This window comes from Caretta caretta, chromosome 3 (assembly GCF_965140235.1).
Source record: "Caretta caretta isolate rCarCar2 chromosome 3, rCarCar1.hap1, whole genome shotgun sequence".
NCBI classification, from domain to species: Eukaryota; Metazoa; Chordata; order Testudines; family Cheloniidae; genus Caretta; species Caretta caretta.
In genome coordinates this window covers 123,223,010-123,250,665 of record NC_134208.1, presented here as the reverse complement: position 1 = coordinate 123,250,665, position 27,656 = coordinate 123,223,010, and the positions used below count along the sequence as shown (strand labels likewise).

Genomic DNA, 27,656 nt, shown 5'->3' with positions numbered 1-27,656 from the left:
TTACATCACCGTCGTATTAGTCTAAGCAGAATGGAACAGATTGTTTATTTTGGTTTAGCTCCACTTCGGGCTGTAACATCAGATGTAGCTCCTAGAGTGACAAATTCCAATTGCAGTGTCACAGATTTAAACAAGGGTACAAAGGAGGCCCTCAAGCATTTCATTCCTCATGGGAGGGAAAGGATCCTGTCTGTTTCTTTTTGCAGAAATTATTGAATGTTGCACAACCCCTACATAAACGAACAAGAGCCCCATTTCTGCATCGGGGTAAACACCCTTCAGCCATCAAAAATATGTTGGAATTTTCAGGGTTAAGACGCCTCCTTTGTATAGATTAAATAACACGGATCTTTAATATCTTTACAAAAATATGGCAATATGAGCTGATTTTTTTTTACTGTCCTACCACACTCTGATGATGTTTATGTATTTCACATAGAAATTATTGATTTCATTTTCACGTGGTTTCTGATGTGATTAAATACTCTCTCCACTCTGGAGCTCTAATATCATCTTTAGATAACCTTTGAAGATATTTCTTCCCAGAAGCAAACATGTTAGCTCTGTCTATCTCAGCTACACTTTCTGGCTTTGAAATATCCATGACTGATAAAGAGAATGACCTTTTACAACATAAGGTGGCTATATAAATAACTATAGCAAATATTAAAAGTAAAATACGTAAATTGGATTAGATGGTTTAGAGCAGTGTTTCTCACCTTTTCAGGTTGATGGTTTTGACCACCTCCAAGTTATTCTAGAAATTTTATTTTCTTTGCTTTAGAATTGTAATAACATTTTCAGTTCCTTGCAGTCCCTTGATTGCCTTTTGTGACCTTCCTGGAGTCACAACCTACTTGTTGAGAAACATTGCCTTAGGGGTCTGAGCACCGAGTTTGAAATACCGGATGTCTGTTCTGATCTCACAGCAGTCTTTTACACAGTTGTAACTCCATCAACTTCAATGGAGCAATTTCTGATTAATGCTGAAGTAAGCAAGATAAGAACCAGGCCCTAGATTTCACATACGAATCTTGACAAGATTCTTCTGATATTCTTATGGGATCGATAAAAAAATATTTCCTATACAGTTTGCTGTGAATGTAGTATTTTGGATTAGACCTTAAAAAGTGAGGTCCTGTGTACCATGTGTAGACATTAAAATTGAATGGCTCTTTTCCTAAGAGTGTTTGCTAATTCGTCAATGACCAAAGTCTCTCCCCCACCTACACACAATATTCTCTAAATATGAGACATTATTTTATAATATGAAGTTTTCTAATATTGTATATTAAGAACACAAGTTTTTTGCTGGATAATTGGATTTAAAGTTAAGATGTTCATGATGCTCAGAAACAATCCTCTGATGCAATAAAGAGATACGTTAACATAATTTAACACTATGATACTAGTAGTTGTCTTTCTGGAAATTGTGTTTTTTGTACAATAAAAACAGACTCCAGAATCAGGAAAACAGGTTGAAAATATACTATAATTTCACTTGTGTGGTGGCTTGCACTGCAGTTAGACTCCTGCCTTCCTAAGTATCTTGTCTAGCACAGGGTAACAAATGCAGTCTGCTGCTCAGATTGGAAATGGCAGCTGGGATCAGGTAGGGTGGCCAGGGCTGGAACCTGAAAAGCAACGAGGAAATGTCTTTATAGTGAAGGTTTGCTGCAGGAAAGGGAAGTCAAATGAAGCACTTTTCACAGGTGTCACTTCATTTAAATATGGCAGAAGCACCTGCTTACAGTACTGTGTATTTCAACAGATGATTCAAGAATACACATTTTAAAGGAAGAATAGATAGAATCAAAAATATAAAATAAATTTTTAGATCTCTGTGTGATGTCCCTGTAAGTAGAATGGATGCTTGTTGTATTGACACAGAGTGGGAGGTTAGGACTAAAAGGGTGTTTGGGGGCATGCAAGGTGTTCACATTCATAAAATTGTAGAGTTCTCAGCTTTGTATTTCCAAGACATTTCTTGTAATGCATGGTTGATGTTATGAAAATAAGGATATCTCAGCAGAAGCTTGGGATTTTTTCTGCTGTCAGCTGATATGTCAAGTGTTGGGGGTTTTTTTGAGCTGTTATGTTCACAGAGTGCAGGATACAGAGATTTCTACACTTCTGTCACTTTATGTTTGACTTTAAAAGGAGTATGTGAGGAAGAATTGGAGGATATGTAAGCAGTTGACATGTCATACGCACTTGGAAATGTGTCTTGAATACTAACAGTGTTGCTTCTAATCTGATAAACTTCACCCCTCACAACAAGGCTGTCTGTAGTGAGGCCAACTCTCAAACAGAAGGTCCTTTGCTCAAGTACATTCAAACCCTGCGTAAGCACTATTTATAAAACCTATGCTGTTTCAGTGTTCAAATTATTAGATGTAGTGTGGTGATTTAAAATGCTAGAAGGCTACAGAGTTTTTGGATGCTACAAGACAGAGGAAATGTCATTGTCTTATCACACTTTAATAGATCAAGCTAGGGCTTGCGGGGGCGAGGGTGCTCCCTTTTACATCTATTTTTAGGGCGAGAGGTCAAACATGACTGAAGTGACTGAACATATCCCTGTAAAGTTAGCTAATGTGAGAGGGAAAGGGAAATATAATTGTGACATATCATGAGGGATGTGTGAACCAGTTTGAATAAGAATCATCATGAACTATCTCAGAGAATTGGAAGTGAACTTTTTGAATGTTTGATAAAGTTGGGGTAATGTAGTGCCTTCTTTACTGTCCCTGAGCCAACCTCCTATCCAGTTTCTAAATTTCATTATGGGGTCTCAGCAGCTCTGGTAATATCTGCAGGGCACACTAGCTGTGAAGCTTCTCTTTGACACAGCCAATGATTTGGGGGCATTTCTGACACAGGGAATCCCCAGATCATGTTAGAAATGAATATAAGAACCCATCCAGAGAATACTGGCATTATTTTCCCCACAGTGGAATATTAGTAAAGGTTTAGGAAAAGGCCAAGAAGTGGAAACTCTGTTAAAGAGACTTTTGGAGTTTTGGGAGGAGTTGGGGAATGGAAAAAGTGGGAAAGGAGGTGATTCTGCTGGGGGCAAGGCTGGGATATGAAGAAGAGAGATGGGAAAAGGGAAACAGAAAAAGTTGGATGCATTCAGATACTTCTAATGTGCAAGCTTTGTTGAAAGGGGATGAAGTGAACCAAACCTCTGAACCATCATATAATTGCATACGTCCCAAGTAACTGGGGTGTGCGTGAGTGTTTTGGTTTTGTCACCTGGAGGAAACTTACATTTTCAGAGAGAACTTTTGCCTTAACCCTCCATATGCAGTAGTCCTAATACAGTTCAGATGAAATTTTAAAAACTGGCCACCTACATTGTGCTGCCGTGTGGTGCATACATGCAGAACCCACAAATACCCATGCTATAGGACTAATTGCTTGTGCAAACAGGGATTTGTGTAAAAGTTCTGGAAGTATTCGGATATCTACAGTTTACAACATGCCTCTCATGGTTAATAAAAACAAGTGAAGGGGTGTCGAGATCATTATTAATTTAGATTGTTAGTGCCCGGTGCCAGGACGTCAGGATACCTTTTTCAGTCAGAGGAGAGGCTGTTCATCCCTTGCTTAGTGAACAGTTTTTGATGCTTACAGTGTCATCAGTCACTGCCAATTGACAACATAGGAGTTACTTTAATGTCTTTGGGAGAGGAAATTATGGGTGAGGTTTTTGCCAGTCTTTGCTTTGCATGAATCAAAAACACATGCTGTGCTCATATGTATCAAAATGGCTGGGTGGAATGCAACAAGCCACTCTCCTTCAGAGCGAGAATATATCACTGCTCTGAACTATTTTCCAAAGAACTGAAATGACCCTGTGTCAAGGTTCCTCCCCCACTCTGAACTCTAGGGTACAGATGTGGGGACCTGCATGAAAAACCTCCTAAGCTTATCTTTACCAGCTTAGGTCAAAACTTCCCCAAGGTACAAAATAGTCCACCCATTGTCCTTGGACTGGCCGCTACCACTACCAAACTAATACTGGTTACTGGGGAAGAGCTGTTTGGACGCGTCCTTCCCCCCAAAATACTTCCCAAAACCTTGCACCTCACTTCCTGGACAAGGTTTGGTAAAAAGCCTCACCAATTTGCCTAGGTGACTACAGACCCAGACCCTTGGATCTTAAGAACAATGAACAATCCTCCCAACACTTGCACCCCCCCTTTCCTGGGAAATGTTGGATAAAAAGCCTCACCAATTTGCATAGGTGACCACCGACCCAAACCCTTGGATCTGAGAACAATGAAAAAGCATTCAGTTTTCTTACAAGAAGACTTTTAATAAAAATAGAAGTAAATAGAAATAAAGAAATCCCCCCTGTAAAATCAGGATGGTAGATATCTTACAGGGGAATTAGATTCAAAAACATAGAGAACCCCTCTAGGCAAAACCTTAAGTTACAAAAAAGATACACAGACAGAAATAGTTATTCTATTCAGCACAATTCTTTTCTCAGCCATTTAAAGAAATCATAATCTAACACGTACCTAGCTAGATTACTTACTAAAAGTTCTAAGACTCCATTCCTGGTCTATCTCCGGTAAAGACCAGCATATAGACAGACACACAGACCCTTTGTTTCTCTCCCTCCTCCCAGCTTTTGAAAGTATCTTGTCTCCTCATTGGTCATTTTGGTCAGGTGCCAGCGAGGTTACCTTTAGCTTCTTAACCCTTTACAGGTGAGAGGAGCTTTCCCCTGGCCAGGAAGGATTTCAAAGGGGTTTACCCTTCCCTTTATATTTATGACACCCTGAGAGCAGGATGCATGGCTTCAAAGAAGCATTGTGCTGCTATTAACCTTATCTGCTGATGGCATTTGCACAGTTGTATGTTCTGTATCAGAGGAGTGCAACGATCCACCACCACTGAACTTCAAGGATTTTTGCATTGCCATTAGAAATTCCTGTCTTCATAAGGGACAAGAGTCTTTAGGAAAATAGTTTATAGATATTAAAAGAGATGTGAGAAGTATTTGAAAATTAAATATCAGACACCTACTGTAATTTCCCTTCAGACTGTTTTTATTATGTTTAACCCTATTAGTATAATAATCAATCCATATTGTACAGAAGCTATTAAAATATACTGATAGATGTGCACATCCAAATGGCATGGCAAATTCTAAGGTCTTTGTTTCCCGATTCACCATTAGGGAACCTTGGGGTCTGTTTTTTCCTTTGAGTCAGAGATTCTAATATAGAATGATAAACATCCAACAGAAATTTGTGCATTCCAGCTTACAGGTAAAATGCTATCAAACAGGACATCTCTTTGAGGAAGATCCAGATTTGACAGAGTCCATAGAATTAGACCACCCAAGATTATACTCTTTACATCCTAGCGTCTCAAAGTGCTCAGTGAGCCTTTGTTTAAATTTAAGTAATTCAGTATAAAGATTTGTGTCTTGGGGGGAGTCTGGAAATCTTTATTATTATTATTATTTTATTATTGGAGTTATTAAACTAACAGGCAGAATCTGAAGATTGAAAACTCTGCTTATGTATCCTCCTCTTACTTCATTAAAATGATAAAAAATGGAGTTGAGCTTTGTCCAAGCAGAACCTTAATCCTCAAGGTTATTTCTAAGTATCATATACATTTAAAAATAAAAACTCTACATCCCTGGATTTATTGTAAAGAAAATGTGTGCAACTCCTTCAGACAATGTCTTTTTAATGTACAGGAGTTTTAGAAAGATACTAGCAGTAAATTTGTCTTCGATTTTTGTTGTAGGGTCAGAGCTTTGATACATATCATGAATAGTATTTTTCAAGTACAAATCAAGATAAGATATGTAAATACCAATTGAGATCACATAAAAATAAAGACATACTTCAGGTTAAAGTCCAATTGCTACACATCATACCCAAACTAATTTTAAAAAAATAAACTAATTTCAATTTAATGATTTAAAGCAAAACAGAGGGGATTTCCTATCACCTAGATCCCCAGGCATCTTTTGGTAAGTTCCTTTATCAATAGAATTAAATGTAAAGAGCTTTCATTTATTTCAGGCCCTATTCTACAGCCTGAAATAAAACTGCCTAAGTAGCTTTATTGGCTTCAGTATGACTATTCGTATGAGGAAATGCTTCAGGTTCAGGCCATTATAGGAGTATTGAGTTGCTTTGTCCCATATTTTGAATAAACTTGAATACTAAATGAGGGGGAGGTTGTGTTTTGTTTTGTTTTTAACTTGTGCAGGTTAAATCTCTCTTGGCAAAAGTGTGCCTTGGCTTTTTGCAGGGGATTATGGGGGTTGTGACAAGATGGCCGATGTTAGTCTCGTGGGTCCTGCACTTGTCTTGGCAGGGAGCTAAGATGCCACCCCTTGCCCCTGTTCTTGCGTGTCGTTGGCCCCGCTAGTGGCCCAGGAAGGTAGTAAAGGAGGGAAGTGGGCAAGGGGTCTGGATTTGCTCCTCACTCTGAGCCCCAGCCCCTCTCAAGCCCTGCGGGTTCTTACCCTCTTCCCCCTTGGGGTGGGGGTACCTGTAGTCCTTAGATGCTGGGAAAGGGAGTCTCCCTCCCCTACTGGGGCAGGGTCCCCCTTACTTCGGTGTTAAGGTTCCTTCCCCACTCTGAACTCTAGGGTACAGATGTGGGGACCTGCATGAAAGACCCCCCTAAGCTTATTTTTTCCAGCTTAGGTTAAAAACTTTCCCAAGGCACAAACTTTGCCTTGTCGTTGAACAGTAAGCTGCCACCACCAAGTGATTTAGACAAAGAACAGGGAAAGGACCACTTGGAGTTCCTATTTCCACAAAATATCCCTGCAAGCCTTTACACCCCCTTTCCTGGGGAGACTTGAGAATAAACAAGATAAGCACAAACCAGCCTTGGATTTTTAAGACCCAGAAAATCCAGTCAGATTCTTAAAAATCAGAACTTTATTAGAAGAACCAAAAAATAAGAGAACAACTCTGTAAGATCAGAATGGAAGATAATCTTACAGGCAGTCAGATTCAAAACATAGAGAATCCCTCTAGGCCAGTGGTTCCCAAATTTGTTCTGCCGCTTGTGTGGGAAAATCCGCAGGTTCAGCCAATCGAGGCTCCCACTGGCTGCGGTTTGCTGCTCCAGGCCAATGGGAGCTGCGGGAAACGGCGGCCAGTACGTCCCTTAGAACTCCATTCCACTCCCCTACATTCATGGCTCAGTACAGAGGGGAAGAATAGGGTCTGCTCCTCTCTTGCTCTCCTGTGAGTAAGTGGGTGTGTAGGGATGAGGAGAGGGCTGAAAGGACTACAGCAAACTCCCCACCTTTCCCACGAGGCATGAGGTGGGAAGCTGTATCCCATATTATAAGTGAGCATTATTGATTATATTATCAAAATTCCATTTCATCTGTTTTACACTCTGTTGCCTTTTTCTTTATATTTATTTATTGATTCGTAGCCTATGATGCCAATCCTAGCTCTTAAGTGCATGATAAGTACATCCAGCTGTGCTGAGGGAGCTATCATGAGGGAACAGATGATGTGCTAGCTTATCATTAATAAATGCCTGTGCACATTTCTGCAGCTTTTGATACATATCTATCCTTCCTTTTCTCCACTCTAACTAGGATATGTATGAAGTTTCTGTTTATAACATAGCTTCTGTGGTGAGGCCAGGCTACTTCCTAATATAAAGGAAAGGCTATAATGGAGTAATGAACATATTTTAGTCAGGAAATGACCACTTTATTCTGAGGGGGCTGCTGAAAAGAAGGGAAATAGAAACTTCATGTTCGGTAACACTCACACTGCAAACCGACAAACCAGGTCTTCTAGAAGATCAGAGGGATTTCGCAGCTGGGCACCATGCACCTTCTCTAGCACTGGGTCTCCTCTTCCAAGGGCACTTCATCATAGTCCAAACATAAATTTCACAGGCAGTTTCCAAAGGCTACTGCTTCTCCTTCTCATTTATGGGCCGTATCCTGCAGCAGAGAGGCATGGAAACACGTTAGCTTGGTCCTTTCATCTCATTGATCCTTTAAATAGATTCCTAGAATGAACCACATTATTACAAGTTTCTTGTTTCCATTCTTATGAGATCCCTTAATGTTTTGGGAAAGAGGAGTCTTGCATGTTCCCAGTTATTACTGTATCACAATGAACTTGGGGGCATCCAAGGCTGGAGATCTTGAGGCAAAAGGCACTATAGAAGTAGTGTTAAATATTTAGATTGCCCTTTTAACTTTTAAAAAGATGAGATCAGGAGGACAAGTGGTGGATGGATTATTGCTGGATCCTCCTGTGCCAAATAAGGATAGATTTAGTGAAACCAGCTCTCCAAAGTGGCGTCTTTAAAAAACAGAGGTTCACTATAGAGGGGAGCAGCCAGAAGACAATGCAGCAGCTCAGGAAAATATGTGCAGGGATGGTCTGGGGAGGTAGGGACTTGATGATCCTGTTTGGTGGACCAGCTTGGTCAGATAAGCTTTATATAAGCATTTAAACTTTTTGATGCTGAGCTGAATGTGTCTGAACCTTTTGGGTTTCACCCATTACACTTTATAACATTGGCCACAAGCAGTCAGAACTAGGACACTTCCCATGCTTTGTGATAAACTGTACTGATTAAACTTTTAAAATATTCTTTAATCTGACTGGTTATTTGTTTTTATTTATTCTTGTACACAACAAAAGTGACCTGTAAGAAGGAGATGGAATGGACAAATGAGGAAAGTACAGAGCATTATAAGATTTCAAGTAGTACAGTTATTACTATGTTCGTCATTAAAATTCTGTACTTGTTCTTGTGACAAAAACTGTAATAAGAACAGAAAATAGCACACTATTAATTCATTCTCATGACAATGATTATAACCAGTATAGAAAATAATGGAAACAAGCAGTTCTCATTGTGATCTTAAGCTTGTAATCTTGTGGTAGTTCTTGTCTGGGTGGGTGGGAGGGAGGGAATTGACTGTTCGGGGCATTAACTCACTCTGCTTTCAGAGGAGTTTGTGTGTTTTGTTAGCAGATGTGTGTTTTGTGTGCAGTGTGTTTTGTTAGCAGATGACACATCCTTTGCCTTTTTGGGAGGAGGTACTTGAATAGAAGGCTTGCTCTCTGACAGTTGTATCTGGGCCTCAGCCGCTGTAGTGTCTGAACCAAGGAGCAAAAGCTAAAAGATTGTCTTTAAATTATAAAGGTGGGGAGTGCTGCAAAAAGTTATCATCTGCTGGTTGATGGTTTTCTATAAAGAAATCTCTATTACAATAACTTGAGAGTGCTTCCTGTTTGAGTTAATAATCATATTTTGGGCTGAGGCCAACGGCTCGGTGAACAGGAAGCACCCTTGAGTTATCGTTTGGCTGAACATTTTAATTAAGTATTCATATTTTAAATGGAAGATGAAAAAGATCTGTCAAGATGCTGACAGGTAATTTTTTAAAACTGGAAAACTAATTTGGCACTTCCTTCCCCCGCTTCCCTTCTATCACTTCCCATCCTCCGTTCATTTCATCCCTCACCCTCACACCTTATTTCCTTTTCCAAACTCCTCTCCTTTCTTACATGTCAGCAAGGCTACTGTCCCCAGAGTAACTGCTCTGCAGTATATTTTCAAAGTGACTTGGAAGGAGGGTCTGGGATAGTCTTCCAATGGAAAAACAGTGTGCATGACAGACACAGTCCCTTCTCGAATTCGGTCGAGTGCAAGGGACTGTGCATGAAGCAGCATCCCTTAGGATAATGCATCATACTTTTCTCCTCCTGGCTCTCTTTAGGGTGGCTAGCCTCCCAGGAGGTGCAAAGAGGGACCAGTTCTTGTTCTTAGGGGAGCTCAAGGGATGATAGTTGTGACTTGCTTTGCATTGAGGGAGACTTCTGCTCTTCCTTGTATATTTATGCCCAGGCTAACTGTCACAGGCTAGCCCACAGGCTGAAGCTTTCCAGATGTAGACCTGGCCCTTTGCCCAAGCAGTCCTTGATTCAATGGCAAAAAAACTACTACATTAATGCAGAGTTAAGGTTGCTTGGTGATATGTAGTCCCCTTCCAGAATGTTGAGTTGAGCAAAACTCAAACTTCTGAAAATCAGGCAATGCAGAGTTAAGGCCATGCAACTTTAACTCTGCCCTATGTGAGCAGTGCCCCAATATGCCCCATTCACACATACCTTTACTCTGCCAACCTCAGTTGCCGAAATGTACAAGCTCTTCATCTTCTTTTACAACCCATTCACTCTCATGCACAGGATTCTGTCTCAAAGAGCCTTATTGATTTCAAGACAAATTTTTAAAAAGGGGGAGGTGGAGGATGAGCGAGACAGTGAAAGCTAAGTGCTTTTTTATGTACACATCTTCCTGGTTCTGGTTCTCTAGGTAATCATTCATGTTTGGACATTCAGTGTATAGATTTTTAAAAATATGTATTGGTTAGATGTTTAAGTGAGTAAAGTCAAACAAGAGGGATGGAGAGGTGGATTGGAAGTATGCATGGGAGGCCAATCAGAAGAAGTGAGTGTTGAAGGATTTGTAGATGAAGAGAGAGGGTAAATCTCACAAGGCATGCGGAGGGCATTCCAGGAAAAGGGAACAATATTTAAGAAGCAGGCTGTATTCAGTGAGGTGCAGTCTTTCTGAGTCAGAAGTGTTTAAAATGGTGAACGTTACTGAGATAGTCTTTGAAGAGGTGTACCAGTCCTTCCTATAAGCTTTGTTCCCACTAATGTTATTCCTGGAGCAGTCCCAAGGCAGCAGGTACTTTTTTTTTTTAAATGTTGAACCTCTTGATCTTCCTTGTGCAGAGGCATAAACCCACTTGAGTTCCTTGTATAATAGTGGTTCTGTGTTTTTTCCACTATGTGGGAGGATCCTTGCTCTCTGAAGTGCCATGTGTGTTCACAGCCCTTCAATACGTCTCCAAAAGGACTTTTCACGTTATATTGCTGCTCTCACCTTCTTTGCTCTCCTCATGCTCCAGCTGCTGACTGACATCATGATGTGATCCAAGATGATTCTTGATCTGTCTTCTTCAATCATGTCAGTCATCCTTTGCTTCCATTGATTCAGGTCTTTTCCTCTTCTGTTCAAGAAAGCCATTGTGGTGATTTAAAATCCTACATAAAGGAACATGTACTGATCTTGTCTCAGAATGGGACTGATTTGTCAGTTACTCTGCATTATTGATGGTATGTTGCCCAGCAGGGAGAGTGCTATCTGGACAACACTCTGCTCACACTGATGGATTATGGAGAAGTTTATTCTCCACCCGATATGGTAGCAATATCTCTTGTCAGATAGCAGCAACAACAGCATCACCCTCTCTGTGACACAGAATCATAGAATATCAGGGTTGGAAGGGACCTCAGGTGGTCATCTAGTCCAACCCCCTGCTCAAAGCAGGACCAATCCCCAACTAAATCATCCCAGCCAGGGCTTTCTCAAGCCTGACCTTAAAAACCTCTAAGGAAGGAGATTCCACCATCTCCCTAGGTCATGCATTCCAGTGTTTCGCCACCCTCCTAGTGAAAAAGTTTTTCCTAATATCCAACCTAAACCTCCCCCACTGCAATTTGAGACCATTACTCCTCCTTCTGTCCTCTGGTACCACTGAGAACAGTCTAGAGCCATCCACTTTGGAACCCCCTTTCAGGTAGGTGAAAGCAGCTATCAAATCCCCCCCTCATTCTTCTCTTCTGCAGACTAAATAATTCCAGTTCCCTCAGCCTCTCCTCATAAATCATGTGCTCCAGCCCCCTAATCATTTTTGTTGCCCTTCGCTGGACTCTTTCCAATTTTTTCCGCATCCTTGTTGTAGTGTGGGCCCCAAAACACAGTACTCCAGACGAGGCCTCACCAATGTCGAATAGAGGGGAATGATCACGTCCCTCAGTCTGCTGGCAATGCTCCTACTTGTACAGCCCAAAATGCAGTTAGCCTTTTTGGCAACAAGGGCACACTGTTGACTCATATCCAGCTTCTCGTCCACTGTAACCCCTAGGTCCTTTTCTCCAGAACTGCTGCCTAGCCGCTTGGTCCCTAGTCTGTAGCGGTGCATGGGATTCTTCCTTCCTAAGTGCAGGACTCTGCACTTGTCCTTGTTGAACCTCATCAGATTTCTTTTGGCCCAATCCTCTAATTTGTCTAGGTCCCTCTTTATCCTATCCCTACCTTCTGGCGTATCTACCACTCCTCCCAGTTTAGTGTCAGAAATCATGAAAGGGATTCAGGATGTCATCTCTACATTTGTTAGGTACTGCTTTGGCATTCCCCCCACCCCCAGGCCTGTAAAAAGGTTTTATAGCTATGGTGTGCCACTGTATCTGTACTAGCACATGTAATGTGGGATTCCACCCCACCACCTGTGTCATCTGATGGCAGGGAAGACCACTGTGCTTCTGCAGCTCTTCAGAATGGTGCTGTTCCACACAGGCCCAAAGTGGGCAGTTTTTACAGGCAGTGGTGATCATCATTTCCACATATTCATCGCATATACAGAAACTTCACAGCTGAGTTACTTGCAGCTGTGTCAGATCAGGGTCTATGCAAAGACCTGACATCACGCGCACTCGTCTTTATTTACCTATCCCTCACTTTTGTATTCTGGTTTCTTATTGTAGGGCTCTTTATAAGTGCTGGTATTCTGGCACTGGTCTCTGTTAGATAAAAGAACATAAAATGGGGTCCTGGTCTGTACCTAGGGCTCTTGGTGTTACAATAATATGAATAATAATAATAATGATAAAATTGGGAGGAAAACACATTGTTGCAAATATAAAATAGCACGAACTCTGTAAACAGATGAAAGAGAAGAAAGTAGGTCACATTTCAGGCCTGATATCCTTGGCAATGCCTCTTTAAGTTAACAGCTGTGGATCAGAATACATGTTTTTCTACAAGACCACAGCCAGCAAATTTAGGCTTGCACACAGATGTCTCGAGCTGTTCATAACCTTCACTTTATGACTTGTGATGTGTCACATGGCAAGTGATTAAACACATGAAAACAGATAATTTTATTATTTTAACATGATTAAAATGTTTGTATTATGTTATGTATATAAATATGTATTGTAACTGTTTTGCTGTCATATTCTGACTTTTTGTAGCTTTGTAGTGCATTGGCTAGAGAGAGAAAAGCAGAGTAGTTAGGTATACAGGGGAAAATATAAAAAGAAAAGGAGTACTTGTGGCACCTTAGAGACTAACCAATTTATTTGAGCATAAGCTTTCGTGTAGCTCACGAAAGCTTATGCTCAAATAAATTGGTTAGTCTCTAAGGTGCCACAAGTACTCCTTTTCTTTTTGCGAATACAGACTAACACGGCTGTTACAGGGGAAAATATGTTATACTGGTGCCTGAGTTCCCATAAAAGATGTTCCCTTCAGTCTAACAATGTGTCGCTCACTGAGATTTCTTTTTCTTGCTCTCTTTATCATTGTCCTTATCTTGTAAGGTCTTGGCTCCCACTTCATGTGTCTAGCACAGGTGTAAGTTCCTACTTGTCTGCATTGTTGCTCACAGGTTGCTGTCTGCAGCTCCTGGGTCATTGAGTCTGCTTTAATGCTTGCTTCTTGACTTTAGTGTTTACTGTACATGTAATAGGAGATCACTCACGTGCAGCAATGATTCGTTTCTGTTATCTCTGTCTGCTGCCAAGCATTAAGTTGTTGGAACATTAAAAACAATTTGATTATTTTAAAATATATCTTTTGTTTCACTGGAGGTATACGGAATTGTTTTTCTTGGTAAGAAAAGTTTGTAATTTACATTTGCTTATCTACTATTGATGGCTCTATAAGAAACTTTAGATAGATTCACTCATTCAAGTAGTCTTGAATGGTTTAAATCTTGGATTTGTGGATTATATGTGATCGTATGAAAGGTCAGACTGTATAATCTTTGCATGAGTAAAAGGATTATATTAGTTTTTCTATACAGTTCCAAGAGAAAGCTATGATGAGTGGAGCATTTGTTTTATTTAAGCTTTTAATTACTGTGTTCTTTTACAGGCACAGAGTTAAGATTGTTTGGGTGCTGGTTATAGAGAATATTTCTTGTTAATGACTGTGTCTGTGTGAATGAAATGGGTGTTTTAGGGTAGTGTCAGAATTGTATATGTAGCCATAGTTTGTGATTTCCAATAATTCTGTTTTTTAAAAACAGGTATTTTAGTAATTGTCTTTTCTTGAATGGTACTTATATGTAAGTTAACAAAGTTTGTTTTGGAGCAGTATATGGGGATCCATTTATCAATAAAAATGATTTTATTGTATTTATATGGAAAGCCTTTGAAGGTAGAAGAACACTGCCAAAATAAAATAAAAGAATCAATTAGAAACTCACGAGCATCTTATAAATATACCACTTGTGGGTGGGGATAAATGTTATGATGTAGTGATGTGCCTTCAGACTTATTTATTACAAAGCAATGAATCCCACATGGCCATTTTTGCTTCACTGACTGTAATCCCAGAAAGTCAGCCATATAGACATCTGCTGCTATTTTTTTATTATTTGGTTAAGATTTTGATACAGCAGTGAGAAAAAATCAACTGTCACCTAAAAATGACCCCCAGGGATTTTCACAGATTCTATCAACATGTTTTGTTTTTTCCCCACAAATTTCTACTGGCTTTATCTATATCCCCTTGCTCCATATCAGCTACTCGCTTTCTTCTTCTTCTTCTTAAGGGACTGATAGATGGGGTGTGCTGTTTAACCATAATTCACACAGTCCTTTCTAAAGCTGAAGGATAAGGACTAATAGGAAAAAAAAACTTTTAGCCCAAGGTTTTCATAAGGTGGCAGTGAAAGATGCTTCATTTAATCCACTGTTGTGTCTGCAAATAATTCCTTATGCTAAGTAGCTCCTCACATTCATAGATAATGCACTGACTTTTAGTACATTAATAACACCTGTCATGAGATTTTGGGATATACTAGAACAATTTATTTCCCAGTGGGGGTCTTATCTAAACAAGATCAGTCTTCATATCTTTCTCCATTTAGCTGGGATTCTATAGCAATGTATCTGGTATTATCTGTGTCTTGCTGTTGCTCAGTTTGTGTGTGTGTGCAGGGGGAGGGATATATAGAGCAGACAACAGCTGCGACATGATTACTGTTGTGCCACAGAGTATTTCCATACTAAGCAGAAACCATTTTATGTTAAATCTCTTCTCTGTTTCCTTGTAGTAAATGCAGAGTGCTAATGTAATGCAAAGGAACCATGCAACCTTAGCGCAATAATAAGTATGATGTATTATGGATTTTTTCAATGTTCAGTGTTAGATTTTCCTTTTTAAAAAGAGATGATATTCCTAATAGGTGGACAGAGAGGTCGTGTGATGGGGCACTCAACCCACACTAGTCCCGGAGGAGTTAATATAGGCAAGAAAGGTCAATTAGTCACAGTCTGCACCTGGAGGGGAGCTAGGATGCAATGAGGCTTAATTGAGAAATAAGCTCACCTGGGCAAAAACAGCTGGGGCTTCTATAAAGCCAGGGAACTGGCAGCAGGGAAGGAGGACAAGTAGTCAGGGGCCTGCAGTCACACTACCTGATTAGGGTTGCCAACTTTCTACTCTCAGAAAACCAAACACCCTTGTCCTGCCCCACCCCTCCTCTGAAGCCTCGCCTCCTGATCACTCCATTCCCCTCCACTGTTGCTTGTTCTCCCCACCTTCACTCACTCGCTCATTTTCATTGGTCTAGCTCAGGGGGTTGGGCTGTGGGAGGGGGTGAGGGCTCCGGGAGGGGCCAGAAATGAGGAGTTCAGGGTGCGGGAGGGGGCTCTGGGCAGAGGGTTGGGATGCAGGAGGAGGTGAGGGCTCCAGGTGCAGGCTCTGGGGTGGGGCCAGGGATGAGGGGTTTGGCATGCAGGAGGGTGCTCCAGGCTGAGACCGAGAGGTTTGGAGGGTGGGAGGGGGATCAGGGCAGGAGCAGGGCTTGGGACACGGGAGGGGGTGCAGGCTCCAGGCAGCACTAACCTCAGGCAGCTTCCAGAAGCAGCAACATGTCCACCCTCTGGCTCCTACACAAAGGCATGGCCAGGCGGCTCTGCATGCTGCCCTGGCTGCAGGTGCCGACCCTGCAGCTCCCATTGGTTGTGATTATCAGTCAATGGGAGCTGTGGAGCTGGTGCTTGGGGTGGGGACAGAGTGCTCCACCCCCTAGTTACACCTATGTGTAGGAGCTGGAGGAGGGACATGCCGCTGCTTCCAGGAGCCATATGGAGCCATGGTAGGCAGGGAGCCTGCCTTAGCCCTGTCGCGCCGCCAACCAGACTTGTGATGGCCCGGTCAGCAGTGCTGACTGGAGCTGCCAGGGTCCCTTTTTGACCGGGCGTTTCAGTCAAAAATCGGACACCTGGCAACCCTATACCTGATACAAGGGAGCGGGAGGAGGAGGCATCTGTAATAGGTAGAATGGGAAGCAGTCGAGGGAAAGAGCAGTAAGGACTGTGCAAGTGAAGATCTGAGGTGCTGGGTTGAGGGTCCTGGATTGGAACCCAGGATAGAAGGTGGGCCCAGGTTCCCCTACAAGGGGCATCCAATTTGGGGACTGTTAGAGACAGTATGAAAGGAGACTTTGATAACAGTGTAGGATGGGGTGGAATTTCCCTGTGACTTGGACAGAGGGTTAAGCCATGAAAAGGAAAGCACACCGCTTTAGGAGTATGAGAGAGGCCATGGAGTGAGTGAGTGAGATGATGGGCTGAGCAGCCTCAGGAAGGGGCATCAGACCATGTGGCGAGTTAATCCCCAGACGGGGCAGTAAGAGGCACTAGAGTGGTAAGAGGCATGTTATCCCAGGCTGTTAGGAATATCTTTTGTGTAGGTTGTTTTCATAAAGTTGTAACTCAGCCCAACTACTGAATACCTTCTAAGAAATAAATTATTTCAGATTTACATTACTGATATTAGAAAACACTTTTATTTCACACATCCCACTGACCTCACTTTGGGTTTTATATGTCAGAGGAATTTTGTTTGGGGAATAAATGAACAAAAACTAAGAGAACTACATACGTTTTTAGTGAAATCTCCAATTTCAGTGTGGACAATGAAACATTTGAAAATGGAATAATAAAGGATTTATTTTCATTAATACCCTAACAGAGTTCCTTTTCCCCCTTCTACAGACCAAGAGGATAAAGTTAGGAGGTATCAGTAATTTAGGAAATAGGTTTAAGGCCAAGAAGCCTCATTACAATATGTTCTAATTTTTCCTGCTTCTTAAGCTAAGTCAGCGTTCTACCTTAGGGTGAAGCCTCATTTAATCAGACACAAAGGCAGTTGTAGGGGTTATTCTAAAGGAGCATTCAGTATATTCACCACTTTACAAATGTTTGTATGTGTTTTCTTTCTGGAGAATTGTTTGATTTAAAGGCAGTTATGAACAGCACAATTCAAGGGAACGAGATTATGGCACCATAGGTAATTTACACAAGTAACTGACTAGTTTACATACATAATACAGTTCTGTTAGTTGAAATTTTGTTCACGTTTCATAGAAAAAGTAAGAATTGCACAAATGTTGTATTGCCTTCAGAGATCATATACAGGATACATTTTCCACTGTTTACATTTGTGGACTGATTTTTAGATGCTTCTCTAATTTTGGACTCCCCATGTAGATCTCTCACACACATACCATCCACCTTCCCTCTGAAGCCTGGGGAAGTGAGTTGCAGGTCCAGGGATCCTCCGCCTAACTTGGAAAACACTCAGGTACCACAGTAGTGGCCACCAGCAACAAACACCCTAAAAGGGAAAGATCCCCAATGGCCCAGGATGGGAAGCTTCCAGGGGTGGGAATCTTGCCTCATCCTCCTTCCCGGAGAGAAAGTCTCTGAGATATCTACCTCACCTGCAAATTTAGCGGGGTAGTAAAGGTGTCCCTGTGACAGAATAAGGACCTGATAGGTGCTCCTCTAGCTCTCCCTATTTATCTTGGGACTAGGCAGAGATAGAGGAGCACGGATCAGCTCCTCATTCTGGCTGGCAGCTGTCTTTGTATCATTATTATTTATTATATTCAGAACAGCAAGTGGGCAACTAATAAGGTATTAGTATGGGAGAGGTTTTATTTAATTCAGTTTTTAAGCTGCTTTACTCAATGAAATCCTTTAAAACACAGAGCAAAGCTACCAATACACTACCATGAATTCTACAGTATATGTGACTCTGAAGCTTATTTTCAAGAAAGATTAAACGTTTATATACAGCATCTGAAATTATTATTGATTACATTTTGCAGTTGTATACCCACTTTGAGGACATGGCGATTTAGTGTTTCAGTGTTAGATGGGGGGTTTCAAACGATCTTGTGGCAAAAATTATAGACGCTATGGAGGTGTTGCCAACTCTTGCAATTTTTATCACAAGTGTCATAATATTTGATGGGGTTTCTTTTTAAGCCCCAGCTCCTGGGGTCAGGGGAATAATTGAAAGTCTTACCTTTTATTTTTTTTAAAGTATATTTCTAGTCCTTATAGTTGAAGAGGAAAGCTTGAAAATGTGTCCCAAGTACACCAAAAAAGCTTAAAAAAATACAACAAACCACCACCAAAAAAAACAACAACCCCCAACAAACCAACCCAGAAGGCAAATAAAAAGAACAAATTTTTTCATGATTTGCATGGTAATCTCATGGTTTTGAGGGCCTGACTCTTGATTTTTGAATGCTTGGGGTGGGCAATAATGCTATGGTGCCAAAGACACGCAAGAAGTAGTGCACAACCCCTATGTAGGGAATAACTTTATCAAAGGATATAGCTGCTAACACAGTTTCAAGGTAACTGCACCTGTATTCTCCCCTCTGTAGTCAACTCCAGAAGTGCCTAGTCAGGTCTCAGATCTCCAGCCATCAGCTGTCTCTGGACAGGGACCCTTGTCCCACTTTCTTCTGACCGGGGTGGAGTTAAAGCTGCACAATTCCCTGCCTTACACTGTGATATTCCCAGCAAGACAGTCTGCATAACCGCTGGTGCCTGTGTATTGCTTTCTTTCCAAAGGCCATGGACAGTGTTTTTTACCAGCCATTACTGCTCTTTCTAAGCAAGCACATTTTTATTATGGGAATAGCATTGCAGAAGAAACCAAGAAAAAACAATAAGTCCCTATACGCATGCTAAAATCTTACCAGAGGTCACCTGTCAGTCTTCAGTGGCCCTACTAGGCCAATGTCTTTCCAGCCCTTCCCGAAGGTTTGAGGCTCCCATGGAGAAGAAGGTCCTGTCCATTTGCTGGATCAGAAAGAAGGCCACAAATGAGTTCAAGCTCATCCTTTTATATCAAACCCTTTCTTTGTTTCCTAGCCTCTGGAAAACGCAGCCTCAACCAGTATATGCAAACTACCCCATGGGGGAGAACTTCTCTGGAGTTGTTTAGTCTCAGTGACTTGCCTTATAATCACCCACTCCTGTTGTTTCATTCGTAGAGTTGCTCCCATGGAATGGAATACAATCATATATAAATCATTCATAAATTTTAATACAGTTGTCTCCAAAGTCACTGCATAGGCTTGCAAAATCTGTCACAGTTGTTACTTCAGAATTGACAATGAAGGTAGATCCACCAAAAGGTGTCTTTAGTTAATTTATGCTAGTAGTCTCAGAACTTTCTTCCTGCCATTCAGAAGACTATTGTTAGTGATTTCTGTGGTTATATATATGGATAGTGATTTTCTTTAATTTATATCTTGCTGTAGAAAATTTTAATTGTAAGATATTCTGGCTATAGTCTGTATGGAAATCATAATGTATGATTTATTGTTTCTGCTGTTATATACATTTTCGGGTGCCCATCCCAGAAGTGTCTGGGCAATAAAAACAAAATTATATTATAATTTTTCAAAAGCACGTTCAAGATGTTAACTCCTGGAATGCTGATCCACACTCCAATGTTTGAGTCCTGGAAGGGGCACTGGGAGTGGTTCTGATTAGACCACAGTGTTCCCTGCCCTGCTGGTGCAGCAGCTATGTTTGCTGCTTGTGCCGTTTCTGGGGCTGGCCCCACCACTGGGAGAAGCTGCTGCTTCTAAATTGTCCTGAGTGCTCTCCCTCTGCACCTCCATCGGTATTCTGTCTGCCTCTGAACTCTGCATGCAGAATTCTTCTAGTCATTGTCACTAGTGCAGTGCCCTTGCTATCACGTGGCAGTGGCCAGTAATGCTACTACAAGACCGGCCCTCTTTTTCGGGGTGTGAGGGCAGGGTATAAACTCTTTCAGATACTTTCTTTAGCCTACCTCTCAGATTATCCCTCTATAATCCCATTTCCTCTCCCGCCCCTTCTCTACACTAGCCTCTTGGCTCTCCTATACATGATCTTACCCTGTTTGTGAGAGAGTCTTCTGGAGTGTCTGCTCATTTGAGCAGCTATCTTTATTTATTTTTCCTTGCCTATTTGATCCTTCACCTTCCTTCAAATTTCCAGGGAAAGTCTATCTCATCTCCCTTGCCTCTGACCGATTTTTATCTACTTTAAATCTCTTCAAAATGCCGTGCTGGCATATGATTCTATATAGCCAGATATTAATAAGTCGGTAACTGAATTTTTAAACTGAAATATTTTGGAGTAGTTGGTCTAGACAATATTGGGTACAATAACGTAGCATTGCATTGGTTTGGGTATTTTTAACAGAAGTCCTGTGCTGGTGTTCCAGTGCTTCCATCGCCACGTCATTTGCCTAGACTGCTTCCATTTATACTGTGTGACCATGCTGAATGATCGCAGATTCATCCATGATCCTGTGCTTGGCTACTCTCTCCCATGTGTTGGTAAGTTTGGGGTTTTTTTTGTTTGTTGTTTTTAATTCTGCTTGCCCCCTAACATGCAGAAAAATACTGTTGGTTTCAAATCAAATTATGAGGTTTTGTGCATGTTATTTTTTAAATATATCTATGGAATTATAATGTGTATTAGTAGTTGTTTCATCTGATGGAAAATATATTTGTTATTGAAATGGCCCTTCTTGCTTTGCATGTGAACTGGGTTTGGAGTATTAACTTGATTCTAAAGGGCATTTCTTTTATGAGCAAGTGCATAAGTTTTTCACATTAGTATGTCATCATCCTAAAGCTAACGGATGATCGCAATAGGCTGTAGTCAAAAATAAATAAATAAATCTTTGATGTCTTCTACATCTCTTCTTTTGAGTCAAATAAGTTAACTTTCTTGACCTATCTTCAAGTGCTAATAAGAAAAGTACTGTAATAAGAATTTCAAATAGCTTTCTGATTGATGAAGTTATCTCTACTAATTGCCACTACATAGAATGAAATACAGATGATCCAAGGAATGTGTTATGTTATCTACTGTACCTGACTAGGAAGTGAAGTTTGGCTTATGTAGAATAAGATGATTTATGTTGAATCTCAAAGATCTGTTTTGGCAGATCAGAGACAAGAAGTTGAATCTATCACATTGTCACATAGAGAGTAAGGCTCTTACAAAGTTGCTGTGTAGGACTTCACTAGAATTTATTTTGTAAATTACCTTCCCTTCACTTTACAAGCTGCAAGTTGTATTATTTTGTAAATTACCTTCCCTTCACCAAGGGAAGGTCATGCCTGACTAATCTAATCACCTTCTATGATGAGATTACTGGTTCTGTGGATGAAGGGAAAGCAGTGGATGTATTGTTTCTTGACTTTAGCAAAGCTTTTGACACGGTCTCCCACAGTATTCTTGTCAGCAAGTTAAGGAAGTATGGGCTGGAAGAATGCACTATAAGGTGGGTAGAAAGCTGGCTAGATTGTCGGGCTCAACGGGTAGTTATCAATGGCTCCATGTCTAGTTGGCAGCCGGTATCAAGTGGAGTGCCCCAAGGGTCGGTCCTGGGGCCGGTTTTGTTCAATATCTTCATAAATGATCTGGAGGATGGTGTGGATTGCACTCTCAGAAAATTTGCGGATGATACTAAACTGGGAGGAGTGATAGATACGCTGGAGGGGAGGGATAGGATACAGAAGGACCTAGACAAATTGGAGGATTGGGCCAAAAGAAATCTGATGAGGTTCAATAAGGATAAGTGCAGGGTCCTGCACTTAGGACGGAAGAACCCAATGCACAGCTACAGACTAGGGACCGAATGGCTAGGCAGCAGTTCTGCGGAAAAGGACCTAGGGGTGACAGTGGACGAGAAGCTGGATATGAGTCAGCAGTGTGCCCTTGTTGCCAAGAAGGCCAATGGCATTTTGGGATGTATAAGTAGGGGCATAGCGAGCAGATCGAGGGACGTGATCGTTCCCCTCTATTCGACATTGGTGAGGCCTCATCTGGAGTACTGTGTCCAGTTTTGGGCCCCACACTTCAAGAAGGATGTGGATAAATTGGAGAGAGTCCAGCGAAGGGCAACAAAAATGATTAGGGGTCTGGAACACATGAGTTATGAGGAGAGGCTGAGGGAGCTGGGATTGTTTAGCCTGCAGAAGAGAAGAATGAGGGGGGATTTGATAGCTGCTTTCAACTACCTGAAAGGGGGTTCCAAAGAGGATGGATCTAGACTGTTCTCAATGGTAGCAGATGACAGAACGAGGAGTAATGGTCTCAAGTTGCAGTGGGGGAGGTTTAGATTGGATATTAGAAAAAACTTTTTCACTCAGGGTGGGTGAAACACTGGAATGCGTTACCTAGGGAGGTGTTAGAATCTCCTTCCTTAGAGGTTTTTAAGGTCAGGCTTGACAAAGCCCTGGCTGGGATGATTTAACTGGGAATTGGTCCTGCTTCGAGCAGGGGGTTGGACTAGATGACCTTCTGGGGTCCCTTCTAACCCTTATATTCTATGATTCTATGATTCTAAGTAAAATGGATTTGCATTGGCTGTTAGAGCGAATAGCTAATACATTTCATATCAACAGATGGAAGAATAATTGCAGATATTTCTTAAGAGAGTGACATTCTACGTCAGGGCATGCATCAAAGATACTAAATCTACAAGAATTAAAAACAATTCAGATTGTCTATATTTTCAGCTGCTTTTAATTATTTCAACAGCATCTTAGCAATGGCCACAAGTTTACATTTCATGACCGTGCATATGCTGCTTTTGTTTTTTAGCCAAGTCTCATTTTATACATGGTAACCTCATCTGCTATTGCATAACAGGCTTCCCTTTCTTCACCCCCAAATAAATAACAGATCTAGTGCAGTTTTGTTAAGATGATTTGTTCTCCCCCCAGTGTTCCTTCCTTGGTTTTTACCATGATGATGTCTGGATATTCAATATTACTCTGTCCCCCTGCCTCCTTCCCCCTACAAATTAATCAGTTCCCTGCCCACATACAAATTAATCAGTTATTTTTTCCTCTTCCTCTCTGAGTACATCAGTTCCCTTCCCAGTTCTTCCATTTGCTCCCCAAATTAATCATTTATCTCAGTAGCAGCTTTTCAAAGCTGTAGCAGCCAGCTCAGCCCTTTCCCTCAGTCAGACTTCTTACTCCCGTAGCACTTCCCCAGATTCAGCCCTGATGTTCTCACCTGATGGCTCTTCACCTCTGCTCCTAGCTGCATCATTGTATGTATGTATGTATTTGATTGCTGTTATACCCACAATGTGCTAGGCACTTCCCACACATCTTGCAGCACCAATTTCTCAGTCCAAGGGTTCTGCTCTACTTGTTCCCTTGCTTTGAGAGGGCACCAGTAAATCTGTGATTTTTGTCCCCTACCTGGAGATAAGGGGCTAAGTATATTCTGCTCCCTTCTCTAGGTGTGGGGTGGGTACTGCTAGAGCTGAGTGGTAGGAGGGATCTGGGGGAAGGCATGGGAGGAAGATGCACAGAGGTAGAGTACAAGTGCTCAGGGCCTTGCCTCAGCTGGCTAAGGGGCAAGGGGGGAACAGGCTTTGTCTAAAGTAGTGGGAGCCTGAAAGACTCAGTGGGAGCAGTGACAGCTCTGCTGCCCAACTGAGGCAGCATGCATATAGCTCCCCTACAGGCCTGATAGTATAATAATAGCTGCTGGGCTCCCACCAGTCCTCAACCACAGTATTGGTTACACTCTTTTTACTGTTCTAAAGATACTCTTCACGACAGTATTACCAACCGTAAGGTCTCAAAAATCATAACTCAGAATCCAAAAATCATGAGATTAATAATAATAATAATATATTATTTTTCTTTTTCTTCCCTTGTTGGTTTTTGAGACTTCAGGATGTACTAAGGTCATATTTTCAAGCTTTTCTCTGTAACCATGAAGGCTAGTGTTTTATCTTTTGCTTTTGACCCAAAAAAATAGTAGAAATGAACCATATAGGCACAGCTGGACCCTAAATACCTGTGTTTAATAAATATGCACAAACATGGAAGGCCTAGCTACATACACATTGCTTCCCTGGCTGGCTCTGGTGGCTTCTATTACACAAAACATAGTGAGCACCACTAGAGTGCTCATAAACTATTTAAAGGTATATTAGCCTATTCCTTCACACTACAACTAGAAACTTACTTAAAAAAACAAACAAACCACAACCCTGGAAACTGAGATTCTCATATAATTGCATGACTCTATGAACTGGGAATTCAAGAATAACATCACATATCTTGGGACTCGTAATAGAATCCTGGGAGTTGACAGCCCTGCAAAAGGTCTAGAACTATACAGGGTTTTTTAATGAAACTTTGGATTCTATAGAAGCTGGTCGTATTAGTCCTACTTGCCCAGGAAAACTCCCTAGTCAACCTGTACAAATAGAATTTAGAGCCTCTTCATCTCCAAATCATAAACCCAATCTGAGCCCCAGATGGGGATTTTCAGAAGCGCTTAGGCATCTAGCTCCAATTTTTAGGTGCTTAAATACCTTTTAAAATCTGGGCCTTGGTGACTGACTACCTCTTTCCTCTTATAGATAGTCCATCAGAACAGAGTGCCAAAACTGTGGGGCAATGTTGGAAAACATGCTGTTAGCTGCTGTTTCTTTGAGCAATGCAGACTTCAGCCACTAGAGTTGTCAATCCAGTACCTTTCACCAACTGTAAATTCAAGTAGAAAAGAACAGAACAGTAACCTTTGATGTTGATTTCCAAACATCATGGCAGTGCTTATTAAACAATACACTATTGTATACATTTCACATTTAATCTTTAGGAAAATATAGATACGTTTGACTCAACTTTTTCTAGCTTGCATCTATGAAGACCCAGAAATTATTTCCTCTCAAGTAAAACAGGTGCCATTGTGCACACTAATAGATTATTATTTATCTACTTTATCAACTCAATATTTGTCCACTTCTGACTACCAGGATTTAACCCAACACAAAAAGCTAGATCTGAAATTCATCGAAGTTTAGAGTATTGAGATCTGAGGTTTGGTTTGGGCTGATCTCTAACAGGAATATGGAACTAACCCACTTTTAGTGTAATGAGACCAATATTGTGATAAGATAAACAACTATTAAGTGCACACGAACAAATACTTTTTTATAAAGGTCAAATCCTTATACTGTGTCATTGCACACATATTTTAAAAGTAACAAATTCACTCTCTAGACATATTTATGGTATTGTATATGGGAAACATTAATGTCACAGCTTCACTCTTCTCTAAGTATTATTTCAGTTGTCCACTTTCAAATAAAAATGGAATTACTTAAAATTTACTTCATTTATCTAAAGCATGCCCTAGAACTGTAAAGTTGGGCTTAGTCTTGTAATTAAGCTTATTTAGGTTGTTTGCATGTGCAAATTAGTTCCCTTCATTGCAGGGTTTTTGAAAAATATTGGTAACATAATGAACATAGCCTGAAGTTTCCATTAACATTTGACTCACTGTTCTGATTTTTGTCTGGGAAATACACAGACATAGCAGATTTTTAATATCTTTTATTGAATCAATCTAGAGGTCAAAATACCACACACAATAAAATAAAAATAAATAGCAGCAATTGCATCAAAGGATCACTGTGACTGACAAGATCAGTGTTACCATATTCGCATAATAATTTGAGTAGGCAAAGATCTATGGCATAGATTTTCGATGAACAGTGCTTCTCAGATAAGTTGAATCACTTGCTGACATACTCTGAAAGGTGGATCATTATTACACATTTACTTTGCCTGGTTATACCACTGTTTATCTGGTTTCTGTTGCATGACTGACTTAACCAGAGACAATATAGTGTTAGAAGCCAGGTTATGTCAGCTTATGATCTATGATATATCACTTTGAAAATGATATAGCGTCACTCAATTATTTTACTAAATTTGTCGTTGTGATTTTTAGAAGAATGAAATTAATTCTTTAATGCCTAGCTACTATCTAGCATCATGCAGCAGCATGCCAGTTGAAAATAGGCAACATCCAGGACTACTGCTCTGATTACTAGAACTCCAGTATGTTGATAGAATTAGCTGCTCAGAATAGCAGCCCCTATATTAGCTGAGACAAAGAATTTGCAGATAAAAGGTGGCGTATTATACTGGTGATTAAAATAAAAAAAATACAAATTATACTCTCTCTGCCCTTGCTTAATGGCAACAAAAATGTATCCCATCTCTCTGTATGGTGTCTTGTATTAATGAGGCTTCATGCATAGAAACTTCTGCGAGTGGTGACCTCTACATATCTTTGAAATAATTAATAAGGTGCTTAGAGGGACAATTTTGCATATGCATGAAAGATGATTTATGGTTATTTAGTTACTGTGCAGGGCACTGGAATCTCATCGCATTACCTCATACAGGAAATGTATACACACAGTATATTAGCCACTTTAAACAGGCACTGTTCTTACCATCACAACTCCATTTTAAAAACAGAATTATAGCAATAAGGGGTTATAGCCCATAGGGTAATATGTATGAGAAAACAAGTCTTTGACAGAGGAAAATATGAGGGGGCCAGGAAAATCCAAGGTTTTACGTTGCTGTAAGCACACTGCAAAAATATCTTTCTTTCAGTTTATTTCTAAGGGTCATCATATGTGTGATGTATTTTAAAGAGGTCTGGAAAAAAGATGCCATTCCCATGATTACTGTAAAACACTGCTGTATCCGGGCATAATCCTGCTGTTACCACATATAAATAAGTGCAATTACCACCAGTGTGTGTATGGAACTGCTAACAGAAAGGAAAAGACTTTATAGTATAATAAATTGTTTTAAAGACCCATCTTTCATTGAAAGAATGCTGCTGGTGAATGATTAAGAAGCACACATTTTAAGATTAAACCAGTTTATTCCCCCATCAGATTCCATTTGTGAAATGACTGGATGTTTTTGCACTATGGAAAATACTGATGATGTGATAAAGCTATGTACCATCCATGAGTACAGTAGTTACAAAAAGAGGGAATAAGAACAGTTGTCAATATATTTAAAAAGCCTGAAATGTGTATAATTACAAGTAAAAAAAAAAAGGCAGGATTTTTTATTTGATTACTCATGAAGCACATTTGAGTCTCCTCTGTTCTGTATAACCTAGACAAACTCCCCTGCAATCTAAAGGATGTGAGAGAGAGATTTTTAAACTCAAGTTCAGTGGTCTATGAACAGAGCATTCTCAAGGATGGGTATAGGAAATGGTAGAAGTCTGATAGGGCTATGATTTAAAGAAGAAACAAGCTTCTGCGACAAAATGAGTTGATTGCCAGGACTGCTTATCAGTCAGCAGTAGATGCAGCAGATGCATCTTCAAGATCAATGGCAACTGCCCTTGTGATGTGCC

At 40.7% G+C, this 27,656-nt stretch overlaps 1 protein-coding gene across 4 annotated transcripts in view; it reads left to right on the top strand.

Moving 5' to 3' along the window:
- Positions 1-27,656, top strand: part of PRKN (parkin RBR E3 ubiquitin protein ligase) — a 1,262,808-nt gene that overhangs the window by 798,509 nt on the left and 436,643 nt on the right. For all 4 annotated transcript variants that reach the window (XM_048844067.2, XM_048844065.2, XM_048844069.2 and 1 more), the window contains one exon: positions 20,631-20,767. In XM_048844067.2, the coding sequence (XP_048700024.1) occupies positions 20,631-20,767 (137 nt within the window). The remainder of the gene's footprint in view (positions 1-20,630; positions 20,768-27,656) is intronic.